At 40.9% G+C, this 26049-nt stretch overlaps 1 protein-coding gene and 1 long non-coding RNA gene across 10 annotated transcripts in view; one reads left to right on the top strand and one right to left on the bottom strand.

Moving 5' to 3' along the window:
- Window positions 1–223: 223 nt before the first annotated feature.
- Window positions 224–10288, top strand: dhx38 (DEAH (Asp-Glu-Ala-His) box polypeptide 38). Its single transcript, XM_079555834.1, has 27 exons — window positions 224–463; window positions 856–1183; window positions 1513–1706; window positions 1804–1944; window positions 2021–2177; window positions 2300–2418; window positions 2514–2587; window positions 2674–2829; window positions 2908–3069; window positions 3147–3254; window positions 3835–3956; window positions 4039–4176; window positions 4267–4453; window positions 4640–4825; window positions 4969–5109; window positions 5194–5304; window positions 5377–5493; window positions 5586–5693; window positions 5764–5876; window positions 5960–6168; window positions 6809–6963; window positions 7178–7333; window positions 7489–7623; window positions 7734–7859; window positions 7942–8037; window positions 8940–9061; window positions 10200–10288. The coding sequence occupies exons 2-27, from the start codon at window positions 858–860 to the stop codon at window positions 10279–10281; spliced, it is 3741 nt and encodes a 1246-aa protein (XP_079411960.1). The 5' UTR covers window positions 224–463; window positions 856–857; the 3' UTR covers window positions 10282–10288.
- Window positions 6028–26049, bottom strand: part of LOC306962632 — a 65832-nt gene continuing 45810 nt past the window's right edge. Inside the window, exons 7-11 of one of the 9 annotated variants that reach the window (XR_013792837.1) lie at window positions 14768–14830; window positions 14007–14059; window positions 13780–13935; window positions 12424–12611; window positions 6028–6155 (exon numbers count right to left, since the gene is read on the bottom strand). This is a non-coding gene — a long non-coding RNA (uncharacterized lncRNA). Of the gene's footprint in view, window positions 6156–12423; window positions 12612–13017; window positions 13936–14006; window positions 14060–14767; window positions 14831–22157; window positions 22211–26049 lie in introns of those variants that run through there. The other 8 variants (XR_013792836.1, XR_013792840.1, XR_013792842.1 and 5 more) reach the window with 8 other exon arrangements.

Genomic DNA, 26049 nt, shown 5'->3' with positions numbered 1-26049 from the left:
ACAGCTGTATAGTAAAATAGACTATTTGTTGTTATGCATGTGACTTGTATTTTAATGAGACATTTAATAGCTCCATTGTGTGCATTGTGTGTACCTTTTTATAAAAAGAGACGGCTAGGCATTATGTCTATGGTAAAACGTAACACATGCGAGCATGAGCCACTAGGGGGCAGTAATATAACTATTATCTGAATGACGTAGTAGAAGAAGACTAAGAATTATGGGATTGAAATGGCCGCCTCCGCAGCTGTAAACATTCGCGTTGCGTTTGCGAAGTATCTTTTGTGATTTCTATTAATTTGATGTTTTCCAGTAACCCTAGCATTACATTTTACTGTCACACGTAGATTGAACTGACTGACTGATGTAAAATATCTGTTTTACATCACAACGTGACGAGGCTGTTCTACAGCCAGGATTGTTGGACAGAGAATAGGATAAGTTACCAGCATTTGAGTCACAGGTAAATATATATATTCCAGTAAATTCCGGCTACTGTGTTAAAATTATTTCGATACTTCCGAGTTTGTCACAGTTTATTAGGTTCATAAGATGTACTAATGTATAGACAAAATCACTCACGCTTTAGGCTATGTTGTTTGATCAATGCTACTGGATACTAACTCCAGGATAATATATATGGTAATAAGTAGCTTTTCTGTCATGCAATGGACATTTGAAAAATCAATAATGTGTTGCACTTAGCTTGAGACATTAGCAGTACACTGTTTTTATTCACATGAAACCAAACTCAACCAACACAACTTACCAGAAGAGCCGAGTTTGCTCACTAACTCAATTGTATAAATACCTAGTTCCACGTTGTCCTAATCTCATTTGAATGTTCATCCACAGACATGGATGAGGATGTGTCCATGCACAGGATTGCCGGGTCAGACCCATCATCCCAGGTCGGCGGACTGATTGTGAAGAAGAAAAGTGCTGCCTCAGAGGCGCATGTTTTTCGGGCGCCCACCCCACGGACATCCCTGTTGGGCTTGGACTTGTTAGCTGCTCAGAAAAGGAAAGAGCGAGAGATAAAAGAAAAAGCTGATGGATCTGATGAAGAACGAAGCAAGAAGAAATCCAAAGTTTCATCCTTCAAAGACTGGGATGAAGGGAAAAGTGATTCTGACTCTGATGAAGAGGAGGATGAAAAAAATAAAGATACCAGGAAAGAAAGGTAAGGAAAGATCATACATTTTATTCAAAAGTTGTAAAACTGTAGAAAATGCTTTGCACTTTGCACTCATGTGAAATGTTGGTAGGGGACAGTGGGGTGGATTACTCTTTAATGCCACTTTTATGACATTGTTATACTCAAGTTATTTCTATTAGTTCATTCCCAATTACTTCAAGAAAACCTTTTCTGGCTCAAGCATGCATAGTTTTCTAAATATCAATGATACTTTTTTCTTGGAAGAATATGGTTAATGTAATCAAGTGAATTCAGTGAAAGTAGAATCTTTGTGTGTAGTTCATATTTTTGTGTTTTGTTTTTATTCATATCAGGAAGTATCGCACAACGGGCTCTGAAACACCGTCTAATCCTGGAGGTGTCAGTGAAGAGTTCCGCCGCAGACACGAACAGCGAGAGAAAGACCGACGTGAACATGGAGTTTATGCCTCATCTAAAGAGGACCGCAAACAGGATAAAGACTGGGACCGAAGCAAAGACAAACCCAGAGACAGACGCAGTGAACGAGGTCGGTTTAAATCTTAAAAACTTCAGTCATACACAGTCATTACCTCTCAATACCTTGCTGCATATGAACATACTTTGGCCTTGTTTGTTAACTTTAGACGTCAGAGAGAGCAGTTACAGCCGCAGTCGCTCAGAGCGTGGAGACCGCAGTGACAGAAGCGAGCGCTCACAATGGTCTGAAAGAATCAGCCGCGGCAGCAGGAGAGATGAGCCAATGACTCCTCAGTCTCACTCTAAAGGTACACTTTTTAAATATTTTTTTTTTTAAGATCAATTTGATGTTTTACTACATAAAACTTGTTTTTACACAATCAGACACACCCTCCCGATCGAACTGGGAGGAGGATGACAGTGGTTATGCCAGCACTCGGCATTCCCAGTGGGAGTCTCCCTCTCCTGCTCCATCAAACAAAGAATCCGACCGCTCTGAGAGAAGCCATCGATCTGGCAGAGAAAGCGAGAGGAGAGATAGGTAAACATTTATTATTATGCCTAAAACCATGATTTTTTTTTAAAATATAATGGGTCTTTTCCAGTTTGCTGTTTACTTGCAAATGTTGCACAATATACTCTAAGAAAATGTCTGGTTTCTAGGTCGGTCAAAGGTCGTTACCCTGACGACACACCTCTACCAACCCCTTCGTACAAGTACAATGAATGGGCCAATGACAGACGGCATTTTGGCTCCACACCCCGTTTATCACAAGGAAAAGGTACAATGTGGAGAAATGTTGGTTGTGAGTTCATCTCTGATTAATTTCAACATTTACCACATTTATTTACCGCACTGCGTTATTTTAATGTGTAGGTAGAAAAGATGGTGAGGGTGGAATTGCATTTGATAATGAAGGTGAGGAAGAGGAGTGGGAGGAAGACCAGAAGGTAAGAAATCGTTCCTCATTGTTGGGCAAAGTGAAATCATAGCGTTAGTGTTTTGCTGACCGTTGTTTGATCTGTATGTTTTATAGCAAGCAGACAGAGATTGGTACATGATGGACGAAGGCTATGACGAGTTCCACAACCCTTTCACTTCTACTTCTGAAGAGTATGTAAAGAAAAGAGAACAGATTCTTCAGAAACAGACCCAAAAGAGGATATCTGCACAAAAACGACAGATCAATGAGGTAAGCTTAAGCTCTTTAATGTGTTGTCATTTGTGCACGTGGGATAGAATAGGCATTACGATGTACTACTTTTTCCAGGATAATGAGCGATGGGAAACCAATCGTATGCTAACCAGTGGAGTTGTACAAAGGCTGGAAGTGGATGAAGATTTTGAGGAGGACAATGCTGCCAAGGTTCACTTACAAGTGCATAACTTGGTTCCTCCTTTCTTAGATGGAAGAATAGTCTTCACCAAGCAGGTAAGTAAGGATGTAAGGGATTGTGCGTAAACATATTGGTAACTTTTATTAGTAATTGGATGTTTTTGTTACTGTAGCCAGAGCCAGTTATCCCTGTAAGAGATCCAACTTCGGACATGGCCATTATCTCTCGTAAAGGCAGCCAACTTGTGCGAAAACACAGAGAGCAAAAGGAGCGCAAAAAGGTAATGAATAGACACAACACATTGTTATATGTTATTCACTTAAATACTTTTGATGCAGCAAATCAAATGTATCTACTTATGTTTCATGGTAAAGGTTGTTTATCCAACTACACAAAAACAGATGTATCGAATCATTTCAATAATAGATGTTGATGATTTACACCTGTCAGGAGGATAATGCCAGTGCTGTCCAACTTCATCACTTTTGCAAATGTTTTGTGAATAAATGATGTTAACTACTCAGTCAATGACTATATCACTGACTCAGACACAATGACTTTTTGTGTGGCTCAGTGGCACTCGGAGCAAGAAGATCCCTTGCTCGATTCCCATTTCAGGTGGAATTTGCATGCTCTCCCCATGGGTGCACTAAAAACATGTACTCATATATGTTTCCATTCTGGGGCCAAGACTCCCTTGAAAACGAGATTCTGGAATGTTTTCTGTTTAAATACAAAAATAAATTACTGTAACAATTGCCTGTAACAATTTTACTGTAATTTTACTGTTTACAGACAATTTGGTAAATGTGCCGCTGTGTTCTTATTCTGATCTAATTTTTTTTACAATTCTGTTTTAGGCACAGCATAAACACTGGGAGTTGGCTGGAACTAAGCTTGGAGATATCATGGGGATCAAGAAGAAAGAAGAGGATGAGTCTGGAGCTAGGGTCGTAGGTGAAGATGGGAAAGTGGATTACAGGTAACTAAACATCACATTCGCTGCAAATCTTTTTTTTAATATGAATGACTGCAGCAACGTATAATCTGTGTCCGTCTGCCAGAGCCGAGCAAAAATTTGCAGAACACATGAAGGACAAGAGTGAGGCGACAAGTGACTTTGCTAAGAAGAAGACTCTTTTGGAACAGAGGCAATACCTCCCAATATTTGCTGTGAGACAACAACTTCTTAACATCATAAGGTATATTCAGTCAAGTCAAGTTCTATTACAAACTTCAATGCTATTTTTTAAACAATTTTAGACACCATTAACATGACGATGCCTTTCTAGGGATAACAGCATTGTCATTGTGGTTGGAGAGACCGGAAGTGGAAAAACCACCCAGTTAACTCAGTACTTGCATGAAGACGGTTACACAAGTTATGGCATGGTGGGATGCACTCAGCCCAGAAGAGTGGCTGCCATGAGTGTTGCTAAGAGAGTGAGTGAAGAGATTGGGTCCAACCTGGGAGAAGAGGTGAGATGTTTATTACATTTATTGAAAATCTCAATTCTCAAATCAACACTGAGTTACAAACAAATAAAAACATGCAATGGTGTGGCGATGGTTATAGTGTCTGAAAATTCAACACTGCCATCTAGTGACAAAGCTAGGACTGCAACATGTGTCATAAAGATCCTGACCGCCTTATTTTCTCCACAGGTGGGCTATGCCATTCGGTTTGAGGACTGCACATCAGAGAATACAGTGATTAAGTATATGACTGATGGCATCCTGCTCAGAGAGTCACTGAGAGAGTCCGACCTGGACCATTACAGTGCAGTCATCATGGACGAGGCTCACGAGCGCTCCTTGAACACTGACGTCCTGTTTGGGCTGCTCAGAGAGGTTAGTATTTTATCCCACTGTCTCATCTTCTTCTTCCTCATCTTCTTCCTCATCTTCGTTTTCTTCTCACCTAAGCAGTAACACACATGATTATATGTCAGTTTTGATGTGATGTCATTAAACTTATGTAATTTGAATTTCAGGTGGTGTCACGACGCACTGACTTGAAACTCATTGTTACTTCAGCTACGATGGACTCAGATAAATTTGCAGCATTTTTTGGCAATGTACCAATATTTCACATTCCAGGAAGAACGTTCCCAGTGGACATCTTGTTCAGCAAGGTTTGGCCGTGCAGAGAGAGAGATTATTTCTCCTTTGTATTTGCTGTTATTATATTCTCATTGGTTTGTTGTACAATTTTTTAGACTCCTCAAGAGGATTATGTGGAGGCTGCCGTGAAACAAGCCCTGCAGATCCATTTGAGCGGCATGATAGGAGACATTCTTATTTTTATGCCTGGACAGGAAGATATTGAGGTGCATAACAATATTTTGTCGTGGATGGATTTGGGATCATCTATATTTAAATATTTCTGTCTCCTGTTACAGGTAACGTCTGATCAGATTGTGGAGCGGCTGGGGGACTTGGATAACGCCCCTCCTTTGGCTGTACTTCCCATCTATTCACAGCTGCCTTCTGATCTGCAGGCCAAAATCTTCCAAAAGGTTCACTTGATCTGTATTTATAATTTACTTCAACATTCTCTGACAATGATTAATTTTTTATCAGAAAGTAACTGGCAACTCTTTATTTTTAGGCTCCAGATGGAGTCAGAAAATGTATTGTGGCTACAAACATCGCAGAGACCTCCCTCACTGTGGACGGTATTATGTTTGTTGTGGATTCAGGCTACTGCAAGTTAAAGGTAGGTCATGGAACACACTAGACCTCTTCATAGCTCCCCCAGTATGTGTCCTAAAAGTGTCCGTTTTCAGGTTTTTAATCCTCGCATTGGTATGGATGCTCTGCAAGTGTATCCGATCAGCCAAGCTAACGCAAACCAGCGCTCAGGTCGAGCAGGTCGTACAGGGCCGGGACAGTGTTACAGGTGAGTGTCCGTGTACCATTTATGGTCTTAAATGAATGAAATTGAAATATTAAACCAATTTATCCATTTGATTTTGTGTACAGACTCTACACTTCTTCTGCATATAAGAATGAAATGCTGACCACCACCATCCCAGAAATTCAGAGGACTAACCTCGCCAATGTGGTCTTGCTGCTCAAGTCGCTGGGAGTGCAGGACCTTCTCCTCTTCCACTTCATGGACCCACCCCCCGAGGACAACATGCTCAACTCTATGTACCAGCTCTGGATCCTAGGAGCTCTAGATAACACAGGTGAGAGGCAAATTAACAAAGTAATATTTCCCCTGTGGTTTCTTCGTCCTACTCCTGGGACTTCTTGGCAATACCAACACACACAAGTCATTCAGAGATAGTGCTGCGAGATCCTGGAAAAGACCAGTGAAGGAGGAAGTTAGGTTCTGCCTGTGGAGTAATTGCCTAGTGACTGATCCTGTGTTTGATTTGACTGCTCAGGTCTCCTTTCTATCTTATCCTCCGAGATTCCTGGGGATTTGGGGATTTGGGATAAGGAGGGACTTTTGATGATTCCCTGTATGGTGTGTTAACAACAGATTATCTCTGATTAAGCCTTACCTGCCCCAAACTGACTCTGCTGTCTCTGCCTTTTTTTCTTGTAAGCTTCTTAGACTGTGCCGTCTAATCATTTAAATTCAGAACTAAAAGTTTTTGATCTCGGACTGCTTTCCTGTCAAGTATTTTTGGTGTCAGCAGTTCTCTATCATACTGATCAACAAAACTCACATTGTGCTGACTTCTTCACCTCACACCTGGCTTTTTTTATGGGAAGAAGCTGAGCACCATTGCCTGCCCCTCTTACACTTCACATCTCATGCACTTTTATATTGTGTCCTTTGCTCAAACAGCCTGTAATTGCTCTCTCTTGTCCTTTCAGGGGCGTTGACACCCACTGGGCGGCTGATGGTTGAGTTTCCTCTGGACCCTGCTCTGTCCAAAATGCTCATTGTGTCATGTGACATGGGCTGCAGTGCGGACATCCTCATCATTGTGTCCATGCTCTCTGTACCTGCTATTTTTTACCGACCAAAAGTAAGACTCCTTTACAGTAACGCTCAACCTCTTGCTTGCTATTTGTAAAAGAAAACATACACTCTTAAAATGATAAAACTGAAAAGTAAAGTATAATCTATAATCCAATTCAAAACGTATACTTCAAAGTGCTATACATTTTTCACTTTCCTACCAATTGAGATTTGTTTTAAACTTTATTGCAGTATTTGATATTTTTCTGTGGTTCTGACAGGGCCGTGAAGAGGAGAGTGACCAAGTGAGGGAAAAGTTTGCTGTCCCGGAGAGCGACCATCTGACCTACCTCAATGTCTACATGCAGTGGAAGAACAATAATTACTCTGGCATCTGGTGCAATGAGCACTTCATTCATACAAAGGCCATGCGCAAGGTGCATACAACACAGTGAATGTTCATTTTCAATAACAGTTACATCAGATTAGTAATCTGTGTTCACACAAAGAACACAACATATTGAAATGTGGTAACTCACAATGTATTGAGTTGTAATATTTTCTGTTTTGTTTTTTGTCTGTGTGTGAGTAGGTGCGAGAGGTGCGCTCACAATTAAAAGACATCATGGTGCAGCAGAGGATGAATTTGGCATCTTCTGGCTCTGACTGGGATGTAATCCGGAAGTGTATCTGTGCTGCTTACTTCCACCAGGCAGCCAAGCTCAAGGTACTGCAAGTTACAGGATGTTCTCAGGCCTCTCATAAATACAGTTCTGATATATTTGAAGAGTATGATTATGTACACTCTAAAATGTGTCCTCCTCTCACGCTTTCTAGGGCATAGGTGAATATGTGAATGTGAGGACGGGCATGCCATGTCACCTCCATCCCACCAGCTCTCTGTTTGGTATGGGCTACACCCCCGACTACATCATTTACCACGAGCTCGTCATGACAACCAAGGTAAGAACGCTAGTGAATTTATGATCATATTATGTATATGTTGTTAGGAGTGTAAATTACACGTGTGCTTCTTCTGTTGCAGGAATATATGCAGTGTGTGACATCAGTAGATGGAGAGTGGTTAGCAGAACTCGGACCAATGTTTTACAGCATCAAGCACGCAGGCAAAAGTAGACAGGTAATAGTTTTAGCAATACAGTATTTAAGTAAGTATAAGTAAGTATAAAAAATAAGTATGCTTTGAGATAAATGGTGTGATCCTTAGAACCCTGACCTTATCCTCACTAAGCATAGTGAGATGGGCTCTGGGCATTAGATGAGGCTTTGCTTCTCACTATACGTGGTCTTAGAAAAGCTCTGGGGTCATAAACAGAAAATAACTACTTATTTGAACAATTTCAACAATTCCTTACAGTGTTTAATAGTAGTTCCTAAGTGAGATCTGGAGCCCCCTGGAGGGCCTCCGAGGCAGTGCAGGGGGGCCCTCAAAGCTTGTCTATTGCTGGGTTGCAGGTGACATCACAGCGTTCTAAAGGCCAATACTATTGTATGGAGGACAAATTATTTTGTTTTTGAGGACATTTTTGGTCTTGTACAGAGAGATCATAGACACAGGGAATGATATTTATGATCATTTTTGTAATTCATACATTTTCTTTTGAGCTACGACTTGTGAAAGTGTAATGCTGTTAATAGGAAAAACTGGCTCCTGCCCCCTGCTGGGCCCGATGACATCTTCACATAGAACCTGCAACCCAGCAATACCAGTGTATTGTAAAGCATGTGAAGACTTTGAATGGGTATTTGTTAAGTTTGACTGCTTTACATCAGTATTTAGCTTACAGTCATTTTTTGTTTTTATATTATGTAATTCTAAGCAGTAAAACATGACGCATTATTTTGAATGGAGTAAATTATTATTATTATTATGGGGGGGGTCTTAGCATGATAGAGGGTTTCAACTCTCTGGACTTCGGGAATGGCTGGTTTATAACAACAACTAAAGTGATTTACAACGATATAGATAATGTGGTGTCTAAATGTATATAGGCAGTGAGTATTTACAATGTCCTCTTTCAGGAAAACCGTCGTCGAGCTAAAGAGGAGATCACCAACATGGAGGAGGAAATGGCCATGGCACAACAGCAGATGCGAACGCGTCGAGAGGAGCAGGAGAGGAAGAGTAACTTGGGCAGCGTCAGGTACGTTTACTCTCCAGCCCACAGTACAACTCCACACATGAGCCCTGTTCAGCCCTCATTTTCCATAGCCAAGAAAGAAACGTTGAATTTACCTACCGCACTGCCAATCCATATCATCAGCCCTCCCTCCTGCACTACCCCTGCGCTACCCCTCTCTCACTCTTCATGATGAGCTTTTCTCACCTTTGGTCTCCGCAGACGTGACAAAAGAAATAATATTGACTCTTGGCTGACCCCTATTACTGCAGCAATTTAAATTGTGCCACAGCAGTGCTGAGAAAGGCGGGGAACCTTCATTTTCAAATTAGACCAAAAAATTAATTTCACACCCATCTGAAAGCTTTTCAGACAGAAGTAGGGTTTAAAGATTTCTTTTTTTAAGGGGCTTTTGTTGTTAATTAACCAGCTGATTTATCTAGCAGCATTGGTGTAACAGTGACACAGCGACTGAAAATTGTTACACATATTCAGATGAAGAAAAATACGTTTGAATAGAAGTTTGGAAGCTTTTTGTCAACAGAAGTGACTCACTATTATATCTTTGCTGCTTAGAGTCAATCATGTAAATTAAGAAATAAATGATGTGGCCTTTACCGAGTTGTCACAAACCAGTGGATCTCAATACTAATATAACAAGTTTTATTATTTCAGCGTATGTACGTGCTTTATACACACTAAAGCCTATCATAATTTATTGATCCAAAGGCTACAGCTCTTCACTCTCTGTTTGGACAATTGGCAATGGGTAAATAAAAAACAGAAAATGCACACATTAACATTAAATATCATTAGTGTAGTAAATATTTGATTTTTAACAAGCTTACTTCCTACTCTTGTGCTGCATGGCTGGCGTGTTGTAGTTTCACCTGCTGAGAGCCTGGCAAACACAGGAAAGAGATGCTACCTGATGCTACCAGGCTTGATGGTTGTAATTGCTGCTGTGTGTACATAAAGACTGTACCCAGTGTCGCATTGTTGTAATGAATGTGTAAAATGATAGTTTGTGCTGTGAGAAGAGTCCAGTTCCCCATCACAACACTCTCTGTACAATCTGTAGCTTTGAGTCAAATGAAACATTATAACAAATGGTCTGTCTGATCTGACAATAACTTTGCTCTTATAATCTAATCTGTTGCAGGGGAGTGAAAATCTGTACACCAGGAAGAAAAGAAGAAGCTCCCATGACGCCTAAAAGAACACCTGCCCGTTTTGGTCTGTAGAAGATCTCTCAACTAAGAAAAAAAAACTCTTTTCAAGAAGGGAAAATGGAAACAAAAAAGATTTACAATGGCTTACCACTTCATGCTAGTCTTTGGATGAACCTGTTGTAATTTCCTTTCTAACCACTAGAGTGTGAACTTGTATAAGCCACAACATTAAAAGACCAGTCCAAGACTAATCCAGTCTTGTCAAAATTACATCATGGTGGTTTTTATTCACAAAAACAAAACAGTCGATACAGTAGAACATTGTTACGTCGTTTGTCTGCATGAAAATTAGAATGTGTACTTTTCTTTCTGAAAGAACGGTAAACACAGTGCCAACTGTTATTTTATATTTAGCACTAGCTGGAAAAGAATTGAACAATAGAACATACTTGTATCTTTTGTGCCCTTTATTTGTTTTTGTTTTTTTAACTAGTTTTTAACAATTCCTCTCTTCTATTGGCTTTTTGACGATGAGTGAATATTTTTGGACCATATAGTATTTTTATCATGTTAATTTGTTTCCAAATAAAAGGTCTACAGGCACACAATTATTTTTTGAACCCTTATTCTCAGGATAGATTGAACTACGGGAAATGGAAAAAGAATGAATCACATTTCATGAATCTATCATTAAATTGTACATAGGTTTCTGTTCAATTGTTACTTTTTGTAAATGCCAAAAGAAAAAAATAAAGCATCAAAATGGTATAAGTCCGATCGCTTTCATACAAACTATACAAAACTACAGTGGTAGATTGTGTTTTCACTCTGGTATGCTGATGCAAGTTAAGGCAAAGAAAAAAAATGCTCCAGCTTGAGTTTGTCCCTCCTTCAGTAGACACTGGCACCCACAGATGTCACCCATCTACATGAGTGATCCTAGGGCTTTGAAGCCCTTCAGCTGAAAAGACGTTGATACGCTTCAGATGAGGAGCCAAGCAATATGTGGGTGGATCTTGTTTCTAGCTTTATTGAAGCTGTATGTAAATCCTCAGGTCACAAGTCTGTTGAACAAAAGCCTAGATGGTCTACCACTGGCTTCATCATGGTTACGCTGACATTTCTTGAAGTCTCCTCACAAGCCTTTCTGAGTAGCTGGTATCAATTTGGAGGAAGAGGAGCTGTCCTGGCTGTGATTTTGTTGAAATGCACTGAGGCAATGTTTTTGTCTTTGGTACTTTATGCGCAGCTCTTCTTTCTTGTTGGTCAGTTACAGCCCGCTTCACTGTAACACTTATGCAAATAGCCATGATTCTGAACGCTCCCTTGACACCCTCAATTCTCCCGGTTGCCTTGATTGAGAATGGCAGGCAGAGGAGGGACGCATATAATGGACGCCGCCAGTTTTAATGAGACAAATCTCGGCTACGGGCTGACATTTTGAAATAGTCCTTGTGAATGACAGTGTCAGCAGTCACCTTTACCAAAGCTTTCGAGGGAAGGTCCCTTTAATGACGGAGGGAATTAAAATAGCCTCCGAAGGCGCTGGCGATAGAAGCACAGGGATTAGGGTACAAAACCACGCCTTTAAATGAGCCCCTGTGCCACACGCCAAATAAAAAGCCATCGGCAGGCTATAGCTCTCCCCTAGTGACTACTTGCTATAGCCAGTCCGGGATTTCATATAGGGATTATGTTGAATGTTAGTCGTTGACCACTACAAGTATTGTTGAGATTAGCTGTCCCTCACAGTAAGTGCCCCCACACTGCTCTCATTCTTGACCTTTAGTTGTGCGTCTGGTGGCAGTAGGGGACAAGCTCTGCTGTCATTACAAACTTAATAAGAGTACAAGTGAGATTGATGAGAAAAACACAGGCATCAACTGCTCTTTTAATTAACTCCTGTCCCATAATGGTGCTGGGACAGAGGCAAAGAAAGACATTTACTTTCTCTTTCCACCCTCCTCTGTTTTGTTGCCTCTCTCGCCCCCGATAATGAACAGCCTTCTGGGACCCAATTACATCCAAGGCTGCATTAGGAGCGCAGTGGGCCCAATGGAAACTTCAGCTGACCCACCCTCCCCTCCTCTGTCTCCCTCTTCCCTGTATTCCCTCGTACGCTGCTGGAGACGGCCTTCACTTGATTGAATTTTGAATGTTGCCCCCCCCCCCCCTTATAACACCTCCCCCACCTCCTCTTGTGCAGTTCCTTACCTTCACCAGCTCTGAACCCACATGTGGTTTCTATGATGGAAACAGGAGACAATGTATGTACGCCTGTTGTTGGTTGTCCTTCACTTGATGACCACTTGCACTGATGGACCGGTTTAAAAACTTGCTGTGCGTCCACACATCACACGGCCGTCTTTTTGCACCCCACGGAGGACGCAATCTTGGGAGGCCTAGTGAAGGACAACCGCAGGGAGTCAGTGATTTATGTTATTCTTCAAAGAGAAAGCGTAGAAGTAATGTATACGTCAATTTAAGTTCGTAAGATTACCTTGAGTGATTACTTCAAACATGTAGTATAGTCTAAATGCTCGGATGACAAATTCTCTCATGATTTCTTGGTAAATCACCTGCGCTTTTGGGCATAATCTAACCTTTGACCAGATTTAAATATAGGACTTGTAAGACAGCACAATGTGTTGCCTTTTAATGTACTGTATGTTTTGTAAAATGATGTTATCGTAATGTTCAGGACGATTGGTTTCCTTAAACTGTGCTTTTCCAAGTGAGGGTATCTGGGACATGTGTGAACTATGAGGATTACTTTTTTCTTTCTAGAAAAGCTTAAATGGTAAATTACATAATACTTTTTTTCTGCTGAGGAGAAAATCACTACTAATAGTCATTAAGAAAACTAGTCAGTAAGACAATTAGACTATTTGACCATTCAAACTAAGACTAAGCAGCAATCAATTCCAGTTCATTTTTACACAAAATCCAAGCCACTCCACCATCCAAGCTTTTTTTCCCACTCTCCATTGTCTCTTTCCTAACTAACACTGTATATACTGTAATAGCATTCTTGGTCTACCTCCCTGTGGACTGCACGGTTACTAAGAGCTCATCCACTATTGCTTAGGGGTCTTATTTTGTTGTAGAAGAAAGACTTTATACTGTCAAACTCAGACATCCCATGTGATTGAAGGCCGATGGGCATGGAACTCTCAGAGCTGCCCTCAAAGCTGCAACAATGCCTGCTTTCACGCGGCCAACTTCTGGTGGGTGGAGTGAAAGAACAAAGGCATACTTGTTAGGGTTCACATTGCCTTTATTATTCTTTTATTTGGCTGCAATTTCTTGTCTATCTGCCCATATTCATTAAGATGTTGGCCTCGCTTGGTTGTGCGGGGTTTTACACAGACACTCCGCTGTTACTTTCATATTTTTGACACAAACTATGCAGTAACTGGCAAAGATCACTGCTCATTTTGGCTCATTATACACTTGATTTACATGGAATTAAAATGGTAATGTGACTTGACCTGGACATGGAAATGATTAAAAATGCAGCTATTAAATGTTAAGATGCAAAGAGGTAAACTCCACATTCAACTTTTATACATTTGCTTGCATTGTTGATTATGGTAACAGACGAGGAAAGCAGTATCTCCAGCTGTCCATGGTTCTGCATTCGTGCTCTTGGAAACAGCTTGATTCTGAGACTTCTCCACTCCTTCAGCGCGCAGCTGTCAGCACATCTAAAGCAGAATAAAAAGTCTTTAAAGAACAAATGCAATCAAATAGATAAAAAAGGCAGACAGATTACGAAGACAAAACATGTTTACAACGCACCTAAATGTTTTTGTGATCAATCAGCTAAAAACTGCCTCCAGCCTGGTTCCTTTTCAGCAGAAAAGTCAAATGAAAACAAAAATTATAATGTTTGAACTAACATGGGATTGGGCAATACTTACTGTCAGATAGTATGTTAAACAGTGACAATTTCAACACAATGTTTTAATGCACGTGCTCCTTTTGGGAACCGTAACTTAGTTCTTTAACCTGGCCTTTGGCGATTGAATCAGAATCAGAGTAGTATTTATTGCCATTGTTTGAGAACAGGTTCACAAACTACGAATTTTTCTTGGTACAATCGTGCAACATAAAAAACACATAAATTAGATAAAAAAATAAGCTATAAACATGTTGAAACTATAAGGCTAAGGGCATGGATAAAGCAGATTAAAATAAATAAATACAAATAAAAAGTAAAATATGACAAAGACAACAACAACTGACATAGAACAACAGCGGGATTGTATTCACAGATGTGCAGGTGTATTAAGTGATAGCAGCGGAACTAAGTGTGGACATACCACATAAATAGAGCAATAGAGCAGTGCAGATGGCTAAACATGTTATTTCATTCATGAGTCTGATATAGAGTTAGAGAATTGACAAATCTTTGTACGTATATTTTTGTAATCTTCTGGCAATTAAAAGATTCTGTATATTCTCAAATTAAAGCTACATTTATCAGTATACTTCGCCCCAACTAACTGGCCACTTATATTCTCCTCTCAATTGTGTGATTGTGCCTTGAACTGACCTGTAGACAGATTGCAGCCATGTGTCACTTGTATGTGCAGTAAATGCAGGGAGATTTCAGTTTCTGCAAAATCACAAGACTAAACATGATGCAATAACAATGTTGCTTAAAGCCCCAATCAACTGCCACTTGTTAAGCCCTGCCTGGTGTCAAAATACTCCCTTATTACATGAATGGACAAAAAGGTTTATGGTTTTTTCATTAGAAAAACAAGTCTCAGACCAAATATAAATTCTAACCAATTGCAAATTGGTGGTTTATTCTGGCCGCGCACCCACGATGTCCCAATCCCTCTTAAGCTTCTTGTTGACCGCATCTGCCAGCTTTGTGTACACAATTGGTTCTTCAGCTATTCCACTGCATCATTAATGCTTGCCCTTTTGTGCAGCTCAACTCCAGCGGAATAAACACAATCACACAAGCAAAATTATTTTCTAACGCAGATAATTAGCCCAAGAAACAATCCCTCATCTGGATAAAAATGTGCCGAGGTAATGTTAGAAGTTTTAAGCATGAGTGAAGAAAGCCGAGGGAAATGAGCTTATCAAATAAAGCCTGAAAATGTGCGATGAATGAAATGAGTCAATCATTTTAATGTGGAAAGGGAGCCCTGAAGAGAATAAATAAGCAATCGTCACATCATGCAGTGAGAACAAATGAGCATGCTACACAATTAGGCAGGGTCACATTGTGCCAGAGCTGTGAGCATGGGACACGTTAATGAGCTGAGAGCAGGAGAGCACACCACTCAGTGCGTGTTTGTGTAACTCCACACAGGAAGAGGAAGATGAAACGCTGATCCTCAAATTCTGATGTATGGACTGAGACAGGCCGACAGCCAGACATACAAAGAGTGAGAGAGGCAGAAGACAAAGATAAAAGGGATAGGGTGCGGGGGGAGAGGTGGGCTATCAGTTGACTTGGCATCTGGGGCAAGTAGAGCACTGGGCAGGTAGCAGCCCCACGGACAAAAAGAACAGAAGTGCTCAGAAAGACCAACAGAACAGAGCTTTCTAACGCGACTCATAGTTATTAACTATTCAATCACATAAAGGAGAGCTGAAGGCGTGAAAGGTTGCGGACCGAAGCACTTTTGCTTCAGTGCATTAAGAGCCTGGACCAGCACTCTGCTGCGTGAAAAAGAAATAGATTGCCTCCCAGGAAGATGACTGCTCAAAGGAGTTGGCTTTTCCCCCTTAATAACAGCTATCTGCCTTGAAAATCTAATACTGAGTACCATTTACACAAAATCTAGATAACTTCTGCTTGAAAAGCGTACAATATGAATATTTCATTCATGGATATACAAATACAACAAGCAGCCCATCAATCAGCAGATGTAAGTAAGTAAACTGGAACTGCGAATTACACATGTCACTACAAATGCATATTTAAAACAGTACGACTAAAAACAAAGGATTGTCACAAGAACATAAAAAATGTGATTCACTAAGAACTGTATTTGACATAAAAGAAATTGTTAGGTGTAGACACAATTAGATAGTCTACACGAGACACAACAAATCAAGCGTGAACCCTCTTTCCCTCAGCTGAAGTAATGGCTCCATCTCTGCCATTAGGGCTTGATATGGATGCACCCTTTAAGCTCAGTGCTCTCCCTCTGGCTGGCCTAATTCCCACTCCTCAGTGGTGGATAAGAGGGATCAGACATCCATCCATATGCATGGCCCAATATCTGCAAGGGGATGTTGGGTCTCAGCCTGACCAGCGCGCCCAAAGTACTGGTAATGACACTTAATGAAAGCTGGGGAGTTGAGGAAAGCCTGTGTATGAGCTCCCTCAGCCCCCAGCCAATGGCCAGGCCTTAAAACGCCTAAATAAACAAACACCCATTTGACTTTAAACTGCACATATTTTCTCTAAAACTACTGTAACCGTTTCTGGTTCTATTCACACAAACAGTTGGCTCTGCAATAGATCAGATCAACAAATATGAATGTTTTTCTTAACAAGATGCACATGAACAAAAGCTCTGCCTTGAAGCGCTTTCACACAATATGCATAAATCCCAACCGTCTGACTAATTAATTACTTTATACTGGTCTGTGCAATTAAAACCCCCGTCTCACATTGATTTTTATTTGACCTGAGCCAACTCTTGTTCTCTGTGATGAACGCGATATCGTCATGCTGAAAATGTAAGTGCTGGGGGGGAAAAGCGTGTGGTCTGCTGCTGCTGCCTGTGCAAGGTGCTGAGCCTCAAGGTAAACACAGCAAATGAGGGGATCGAGAGGCTCTTCTTAGCACAAGCCCCTAATCAGTACAGTCAACACATGGCAGATTGGCTTCAGATCTTTTCAAATGCTTTCCATCAGGCTCTGTCCTTCTGCCATCAACTATCTTATCCCTTCAACCAGCTCCAATTTCCCCCACGCTTTCGCATTTGGAAGGCATATCAGATAGGAATGTGTTGAGAGCAAATGCCAGGTAATGCAAACTTATGGTCTGAGAGGTGCTAAGGAAAACACGAGTCAACGAGCAACCACTCTGCAGAAAAGCCCCAATTCCAAAAAAGCTGTTTAGCTATGTGAAAAGAAAAACGCTATTGTGTAACAATCTCATACACCTGTCGTTTGTTTGTTTTGTTCACAGACCAAACAACATCTGATGTTGAATTAAAGATAATTTTTTAAAAAAATAATGAGAGGCCAGTCATTATAGCTGATACTTGATTCCGTAAATAGTATTCATCCTTCAGTATTTCTGAGGCAATCTGTCATGAGCGGTGAATGATTGGAGTGCGCCGCCCGGGGATCCTCCTCCTAATCTCATGTCGAATCCTTGTCTGGACTCTGGTATACCTGGAGAGTTTGGCATACAAATATTTTAGACTGTAGATGGTCTGGTGGTATCTATGCATGATGAGCGTATACTATCCGGACTATAAGTCGCACTTTTTTCATAGTTTGGCTGAGGGTGAGATTTACACCCAAGTGCGACTTATATATTAAAATGTATAATTTCACATGTTTGTTATTTTCACACTGACAGCCGCCAGAGGGCGCTCTAGGCTTGTGTACCAGTATCTGCTAGTGTGAGTGAGGAACTGGTGAAAAGTGGTTACCGTATTTTCCGGACTATAAGTCACACTTTTTTTCATAGTTTGGCTGGGGGTGAGACTTATACCATCTTTTTTTAAATTCAAATATATGATTTCACATGCCGCTCGAGGGCACTGCAGGCTAATCGAACAGCAGAAAGAAAGTTTGGCATGAGCGAGAAACTTGCGAGGGAAAAACAAGATAATCACGGGCTAAAAGCTAGATGGCCACAGCTACAGGAACGAGTTCGCAAATGAGAGCTTGAAACCCGTGCTGCCGGGAGAGGCTTGTTACGCCTCCGTGCCCAGGTAGTTGCCATGGATGAAGCTTTCAATTTAGTGATATAGTATGTTATGCTATAGTTATCTGAACTGTTTATGTGACGTTAACATACCAGACACCTTTAGTTCGTTGTTTATGCTTCACGTAGCTAACCATCAATGTGTTACGTTAGCATACCGTACGCCTATTCAGCCTGTTGTTTTTTTTCTTTATTAGGCATTTTTTGGCTAGTGCGTCTTATATTCTGGAGCGGTGCAATGAAGAAAAACAAAAAAAGCTAACCACGGGTTAAAAGCTAGATGGCCACAGCTAGAGGAACGAGTTCTCAAATGGGAGCTTGAGCAACGTGCTACCGGGAGAGGCTTGTCAACGGTGCAATTACGACTCCATGCCCAGGTAGTTGTCAAGGCTGGTGTGACTTATAGTCCGGAGCGACTTATACAGTATATGTTTCTTTCTTCTTCATTATGCATTTTTTAGCTGGTGGGACTTATACTCCGGAGCGACTTATAGTTCGGAAAATACGGTATGATACATTATCCCTAGTAGATTGGCTTCAAAAGTCTTGACTGGCACTGAGTCTTATTTCATTTCAGCAAATAAACTTCCTCTGACTGAACAACTTCCAAAGTGTTGGTGTTGTTTCAAAACTTTGTGACTTCTTGGGGTTCAGATTGAGCCAAGGACGGACTCTCAACCCACTACGCAGCATGTCCTTTGATTACCAACCCAAGTGCCAGCCTTTGCATTACCCAGCCAGCTGCGCAAATGTGTCTTTAGTGTTAACAAGCTTTAGCCATCAGCCAAAGGACAGCGAGGGCTCAAGACCTGAGCAGATTTCTCCTGGCGGTCATTGGTGGAGTGCTAAACATGGTTGTATGTAAAAGAGAGTTTCTGCTCTGCTGGATAAGAGACCCAGATGTATGACCCAAGAGAGGAACGCTGGACTTCGGGGGCTCTTAAGGGCTGCAGAAAAACACAGGCCATTAGTCACACAAACACATCGCGGCCTATGCTAATCCCCAGAAAAGGAAACATCAACATGACAGCCAATAAAATCCTGCAAGTTCAGCTGCTGCTTTGCTTTCTCCGATACTGTCTGTGATGTACCAGTGAGTGTTAGTATTGACCGGTGTGTCAGACGCGCCACTCCACAAGCCCCCGGTTTGAAAGCGCACTACTTTGTCACTGACACCGTTTCTCGGGGTTGCCTGGAGGAAAAGCAGCAAGTGTACAATATAGATTTTTAGGTTTTGAATCTTTGCCAATGCAACGTTTAACACAGCGAGCGGATCAAAGCCTCAAATTTGCCAAAACTACACAGGCGAGGCAAGAGTCTAAAACATTTTTCACTTGTAAACTTAGGAAATGCATAGAAAAGTACTGCTAATAAGGATACTTTGACAGTGCCAGCAGGAGGTGGGTGGAAGGACACGCTAATAATAAGGCAGGACTGGGCTTTTCAAACGCACAGTAGAGGCTGAACAAAGAACTTCAATGACTATTTAAAAAAATCCTATCTACAACTTTTGGTTTCGAAAAAAAAAAAGTTCTGTCATAAAAGTCTGCAGCTACTCACAAACAGTATGGTATCATCGCTTTAATATGCCAATAAATACACAAGATAGAGCTGCAGTAACTTACAAGTACTTAAGTTACAGAAATATCAGGGGCTCAATAAAGTGACTTCATATTTTATTAACACTAAAATAGATTTGGTCATTAAAAACACAGCACTGCAAAAATCTCTCAAATCTCAGAATATTGTATCATTTGACAAAATTAACACAGTTCAATACATACAATCTTGAAACGATTGAATTGAACTACTGAAAATCGAGCAGCTCTGCACATAACAAAATAACCTTGAGTTTTGCTTTTGAGATTAATTTACCATATTACTGAATTGAAGCTATGCAATCACTTTTCGTCAGGCTTGGTTTAAGATGTCCTGACCTCAATCTGCTGTGTGTTCCGCAGGTGTGTGCCGATGTACACATGAGCTAATGTTTACAGTACTTCAAGCACTGCGCTCACATTTGGGACTACAGCTCATACAAATAACTCTCCTCTGTCCACTTTCTCTTTCCTGCGAAGATGGATGATCTTTGTGCCTTTGCTCTTTTTCTCTCCAGTGCCAGTTTTTCATTTGCTAGCCTGCAGCAGTGGTTGGGATATGATAAAAATGTGCATTAGCTATTGTTGGGATGAAAACCAATTATTGTGCAAATGTAGAATAACCTCAGTGGCAGTGTTGCTGCAGTAAGGTCCAGGACTGACTGGTTGACCGTCAAAAGCATCTTGTGGACAAAGTGCTATTTGGAATAAATGCAAAATCCTGCTTCCTGCATTGAGGCAAGAGGGGGTACAAGGAGCAAACATAGAAGGCGTACAACTAATTTTAAGAGCAAATATTTTTGCCTATACAACATAAAAGTTTGGGTAAGATGGGCAAACTGCTAAGCAAATGGCGCTTTAACGTTTTAATAACTGCAGTCCTTATTTTTAAAAGGGTCGTAGTGGTCAAGAGCAATATAATATGTTTGTGTGTGAGGAGGAGTTTAGATTGTGACGATTATGAGATATGAAATAAAACTATTTATTCCATTGCAAATTTGTAAATTTGACGCATACAGCATTGATCAAAATCATCTTTTTCATGGCACTGTGTTTCTCCAGTCTAATAATTCAACTTTAAAAGGAAACTTTCAGGTCTATAAAAAGCCTGTTCGCTCATTTGAAAGCTGTCGAGCCTTCACTTGTTTGAAGCCTCAGTATCTCAATGTGATTAACACATTCCACAAATCTACATACTGTGTCACATGTTAATAACGATTACGAACTTGGCCCCAGAGTTTATTTAAAAGATAATAACAGTGAAGACTTGATTAGATCTCTACCTTTCTCTGCTTAAAGAAACCCTAATTTGAACAGAGGGGACACATCCAAGAGTGGCATTTACAAATATTCTAGCGTGGATCGCATTCACCGACTAAAATAATGAATTAATCTGCATAGCCCCGTCAGAGCCTGCATCACCGTGTCCCTCGGTCCCCTCGGCCCCAGCCCCAAAGCCATTTCCTGCAAGTCGTCAGCAGAGGAGAGAGATGGAGGGCTGAGCACACACCATCGCCATCACAATGACCTTTCCGCAAGCCCAGGGAGCACGCAATGCAGAGGAGAGGCAATAAAAGTAATGAAAGAAGCAGAGGCAATTAAAGTGCTGTGTGCACGTGTGTGTGTGTGTGTGGAGGGAAGCGTGGCGGAGATGAGCCTAACTGGAGGCGGGCGTCGGGAATGCACTACAGCTCCATATCCCCCATAATCCCTGTGTGATCGGCCAGCAGCCCCCGGTGTGCTCCCAAGTCTGTTATCCTCCTGCAGCGCTCACCGGCTAATCCGTACAAAAGGACAGCCATGCACGTAGTATACCAGGGACGCACATTGCTTTACCATCATTCAGAAGCACAGCACCACGACGCGTAATTATCAGGACCTGAAAGCAACGCACGCAGCTAAAAATAACCGACTAAACACAGAGGCATTAAGGCACAAACTCGTATGTGTTTAGTTTGTGACAACGAATCGCTCTCCTCCCGACCTCAACAGTGCAACTCCCTCGCAGCCACGGAGAATCATTATCTCCTGATGCAGTCACACGAGAAACAGCAATTATTTCTCAAGGCAACACGTGGGAAAAAATAAATACATTTACAAATGTACACAGCACATATTAGCAGCCAGTTGTGGTTGTTTGTTGTTGGATGTGTGGGAGCAGAGGAGGCAACGGGGGCTTGAAATTCGCTTCCTCCAGATGAGTTTACTGACCGCAAAATGACAAGGATGCTTCTCTTAAACCAATTACACATGGCTGCCACTTCCATGCGACATTGACAAGACGTATATGGGCTGAAAGCAGGACTATAGGATGATCTTGATAGGTGCAATAGGTTAAACAGAACAATATGTCATGTAATTGCAGTTACAACAAAAACACAACTGTATTTATTTACTCATTTACAAAAAATTTATGTATGAGTAAATACCTTGTATGTGGGAATCCATCAACACAGTGTAACAAGCTGGTGTACTCTTGAATCTGAATAAAAACGGATGTTTATTTTAGGGAGGGTATCTGGTGCAAAATGAGTTCCATAATTACGCAGGTGGAAGAGGCACAATAAAATGCCATTGCTATATGCTATGCTATTCAAGAAAAAAGTGATATGTGCTAAAGGCTATTGTCTATCTCAGCGGGGAAGTTTTAAGGTAACAATCCGCCATCTTTGGGGTATTGCCTGACTATAGCGGTTTGACAGAAAGAAATGTTATTTTGATTATCTCATTCGGAGAATAACTATGGTCTGACCAGCCAAAAGTTCACCAACACATATCACTTAATCAGATTTAAGAATACAAAGAAAACAAACAAAAAAAGTTATCCCCTGACTTACGACAGAATCTAAGCTGAAGTGGAGCATTACGGATCAGCGTGACCTCTAGAGGTTACTGTTGGGCTTTGAAGCTCAGGCTAATGACCACAATGCTCTGTGAAGGGACTAGTGCCATGATCAGCTCCAGCCATCTAAAGCTAAGATATGGTGTTATTATAAAACTCCAATATCATAACTGTGCTCAGGGCTTGTCAGGGGGCCGGGCTGGTTAGACTGTGGCTGCTTAAAAGCGGATCACTGGTGTGTACCTAGGTCTGATCATTATCCTCCTGTCCTCAAATTCACTTCTCCCTGAGAAGTTTTAAGTATCAAAGGATATATAAGTTTCAGGGAAAACAAATTTAAACCATTTACAAGTGCAAAAGGCAAACCACGCATCACACAAAGTTCAATATATCTGTTAGCGCTGAAAATCTCCAGGCCCAAATCACCAGATCAGTGCAAATGATACATGTTTTATAAATAGTAAATTACGCACTAAGACTTTACTAATGCTTAATATTGTGCCATTTTTGATCAATCACAACTTTATTTTTGGAGCGCATTTCATACAAAGTCGTAATGAAAAGTGCTTTACAGATAAAATACAATTCCCGTCCACCCAACCACCCACTCTTGCAAAAGGGAACATTCAGTCAGCCCTGTGGCTTTGCTTCCATTGCCCAAAGGTTTTTCAATACATTCCCCAATTTTCTGCACTGCCCTATCCCTTGAAGCTGGGGAACCTGATTTTTTTTTCCCACTTTCAATCCTTAAAAAGAGGTAGTGGATTAAGCTGCAGCCCCAACTTATCCTGATTGTTCACGTGAATCAGTTATATGTTTGTACAGCTTTGGCAGAAGTAAAGTGAAGCCAGCTAGACCACCATAGATATAAATAGCATTGAATTTGAAGCAGAACTAAATAACTCATGCCCCTTGAGGCCATAAGCGCCACTGCAGGTGTTGTAGCATGATGCGTTTTTTTTTAAACTTATTAATTGTCCGTGAGAATAAATACTACGCTGACAGAAAAGACAAAAGGGGATATTGTACATTGTGCCAAAACTCAATGACACAATGGAGATAATTTTTGTCAATCAAACTTGGCTGTAAACACTGCTAAAGAGGCGCTAGTCCGCAGTTAGCTTTGCCTATTTAGCCTGTTAGCTTCTTCTTTGTGTTCAAAGACCTGTAGACCTGTAGGCAGCAAAGCTGCAATTGTGTTTTTTTTGGCCAGACACCAGGGCGAGATGAAAGACCCCCCAATCATCCCATTAACACTTGTATTACCCCCAGAAGGACTACGAAAAGGATTTATTATGGTAAACAAGATACGTAGTTCTTCTTTAATACACGTTATGATAGAAAAGGAAATGTGCAGCCAGAAAACTCAACTTTAATAACTTTTGGACATACAGCCATTAACTGCAGCACTTAAAGAAGAACTAAGTAACTTGTTCACCTTAATAAATCCTTTCCTTAGTCCCTGGGGGTAATATAAGTGTTAATGGGATGATTTGGGAGGTCTTTCATCTCTCCCTGGTGTCTCTGGCCAGAAAACCACCCTTGCAACTATCCCTGCCTCTGGATCGGATGTGCAATACACACTAATAGAATCACAAACAGGAAGCTAACAGGCTAACGGGCACAGCTACCTGTGGGCTAGCGCCACTTTAGCAGTAATTACAGCCAAGTTTGAGTGAAAAAAGTGATCTCCATGGTGTAATTGGGTTGTGGCACATTGTACAATATCCCTCTCTCCCTTTGTCTTTTCTGTCAGCGTAGTATTTACTCTCACAGACAATTAATGAGTAAAAAAACGCAACATGCTATGACACCTGCAGTGGCGCTTCTGGCCTCTAGGGGCATGAGTTACTTTGTTCTGCTTTAAATTAACCCTAATATTATCCATTAAGTATTTTATTCTTAAGTATGATTTTTTTTTAGCACCTCCACTGTCTCACTCACCAGTGTGAACGTGTAACCAAAGAGTTTATCCAGCTGATTACGGCAAGTTTGCTCTACTCTTAAACTAAATTGTACGGCTATCCAAATATCTCCATCGAAACAAGGCAAAAACAGGTTGTCAGTGAGAAAAGTCTTCATTGAATCAGCTCCATCTGCTCCCCAGTCACGCACCATCGTAACATTGTACTTGAGATTTAAGACACACAGGTGAGCAGATGACTGATACACCTTATATGCATGAAAAAAGATGAAATTGGGATTAAAGAGATTAATTTGTGACGGTAATTTGAACAGAAACTTTCTCATCAGATTTCCCCAAAGTTTCTAAAGGATGTCAAATGTGCTCCGGTTTCATTTAGTAACAGATGAATGCTCGGTAAATTGCTGCGCTTCAGGCTCCTGTCCCTCCGGCTGGTCTAGAGACATACATCGTCAGACTTGTATGGCTTGTACAGATCTGACTCGTTTCTCGTAGCATCCACTGGGGTTAAAAAATAATTACTAGTTTTCGAATACAAATTCTGAGTGAAACTAATTCAATTTGTGAGCATGACTGGAGGGTTTCTCCAAGTGGTTTAAAAAAAAAAAAAAGGTTGCATCAAAACTTCAATCATGCTACAAGGGAGCGATTACCCTTTGCAGACCTTGAAAAACAGTTGCAAGTAAGATAAGGGAGCAAAGATTCAAAGCAGTGGACTGATGTTACGACATAAGAGATCTCCTTTTTCTATTTCTCTAAGGTTAAGGTTTATACTTGTAATATAATTTGATTTTAGGTAATGAATCTGCTAACCCCTGCCTGAACCGAGCACGCCGTCTCCGGTTCGGCTTTACCCAAATCTAAAAGCTTCTTGAACAATGAATGAATCAAAATAGCGACGAAAATGAGGATGAGAAGAGAGCGACAAAAACACAATAAACAAGCGACAAAGACATGATTAAAAAGTGATGAAAGAGCAAAAAATGAGACACAAAAAAGCCACAAAAGAGCGACAAAAACGTACCGGAAAAGGAACAATAACACAATTAAAAAGCGATAAAAGACATGAGTAGAAAGAGACAAAAACGTGAAGAAAACACGACAAAAAGTGCCAAAAAAGCAATGAAGAAAGCAACAAAAAATGACAAAAACAAGACCAAAAAAACCTGCGAAAACGACACCAAAAAGACGAAAACATGATGCTTAAAAAATGCAGGTCTTAGCTTTCAAATGTGGCGTTACTCTAACCTATAGGCTTTAAACTCCAGTCCAGAAGCTTTTAAATTTGGGTAAAGCTGAAATGGAGAATGTGCTCAGTTAAGGCGGGGTTAAGGAAAATGCATCTTGGTTCTATAAGTTGATCAAATCTATCTGATATAATAATGTATGCATAATATTATTTATGGTATCGGATGCAGTATATTGTACCTTATCAATTACTTTTACCAGGTTATCACAACCCTGACTTTGACCTTAGCCCTGAATAGCAGCTGTACCTCAAATTCATGTATTCTTTTGTGCATCTAGGTTGAATTAACCAGGCGAATGAACGGAA

This window comes from Gobius niger, assembly GCF_951799975.1.
Source record: "Gobius niger genome assembly, chromosome: 4".
Taxonomy (NCBI): Eukaryota; Metazoa; Chordata; class Actinopteri; order Gobiiformes; family Gobiidae; genus Gobius; species Gobius niger.
This window is presented reverse-complemented; position numbering and strand designations above follow the sequence as displayed.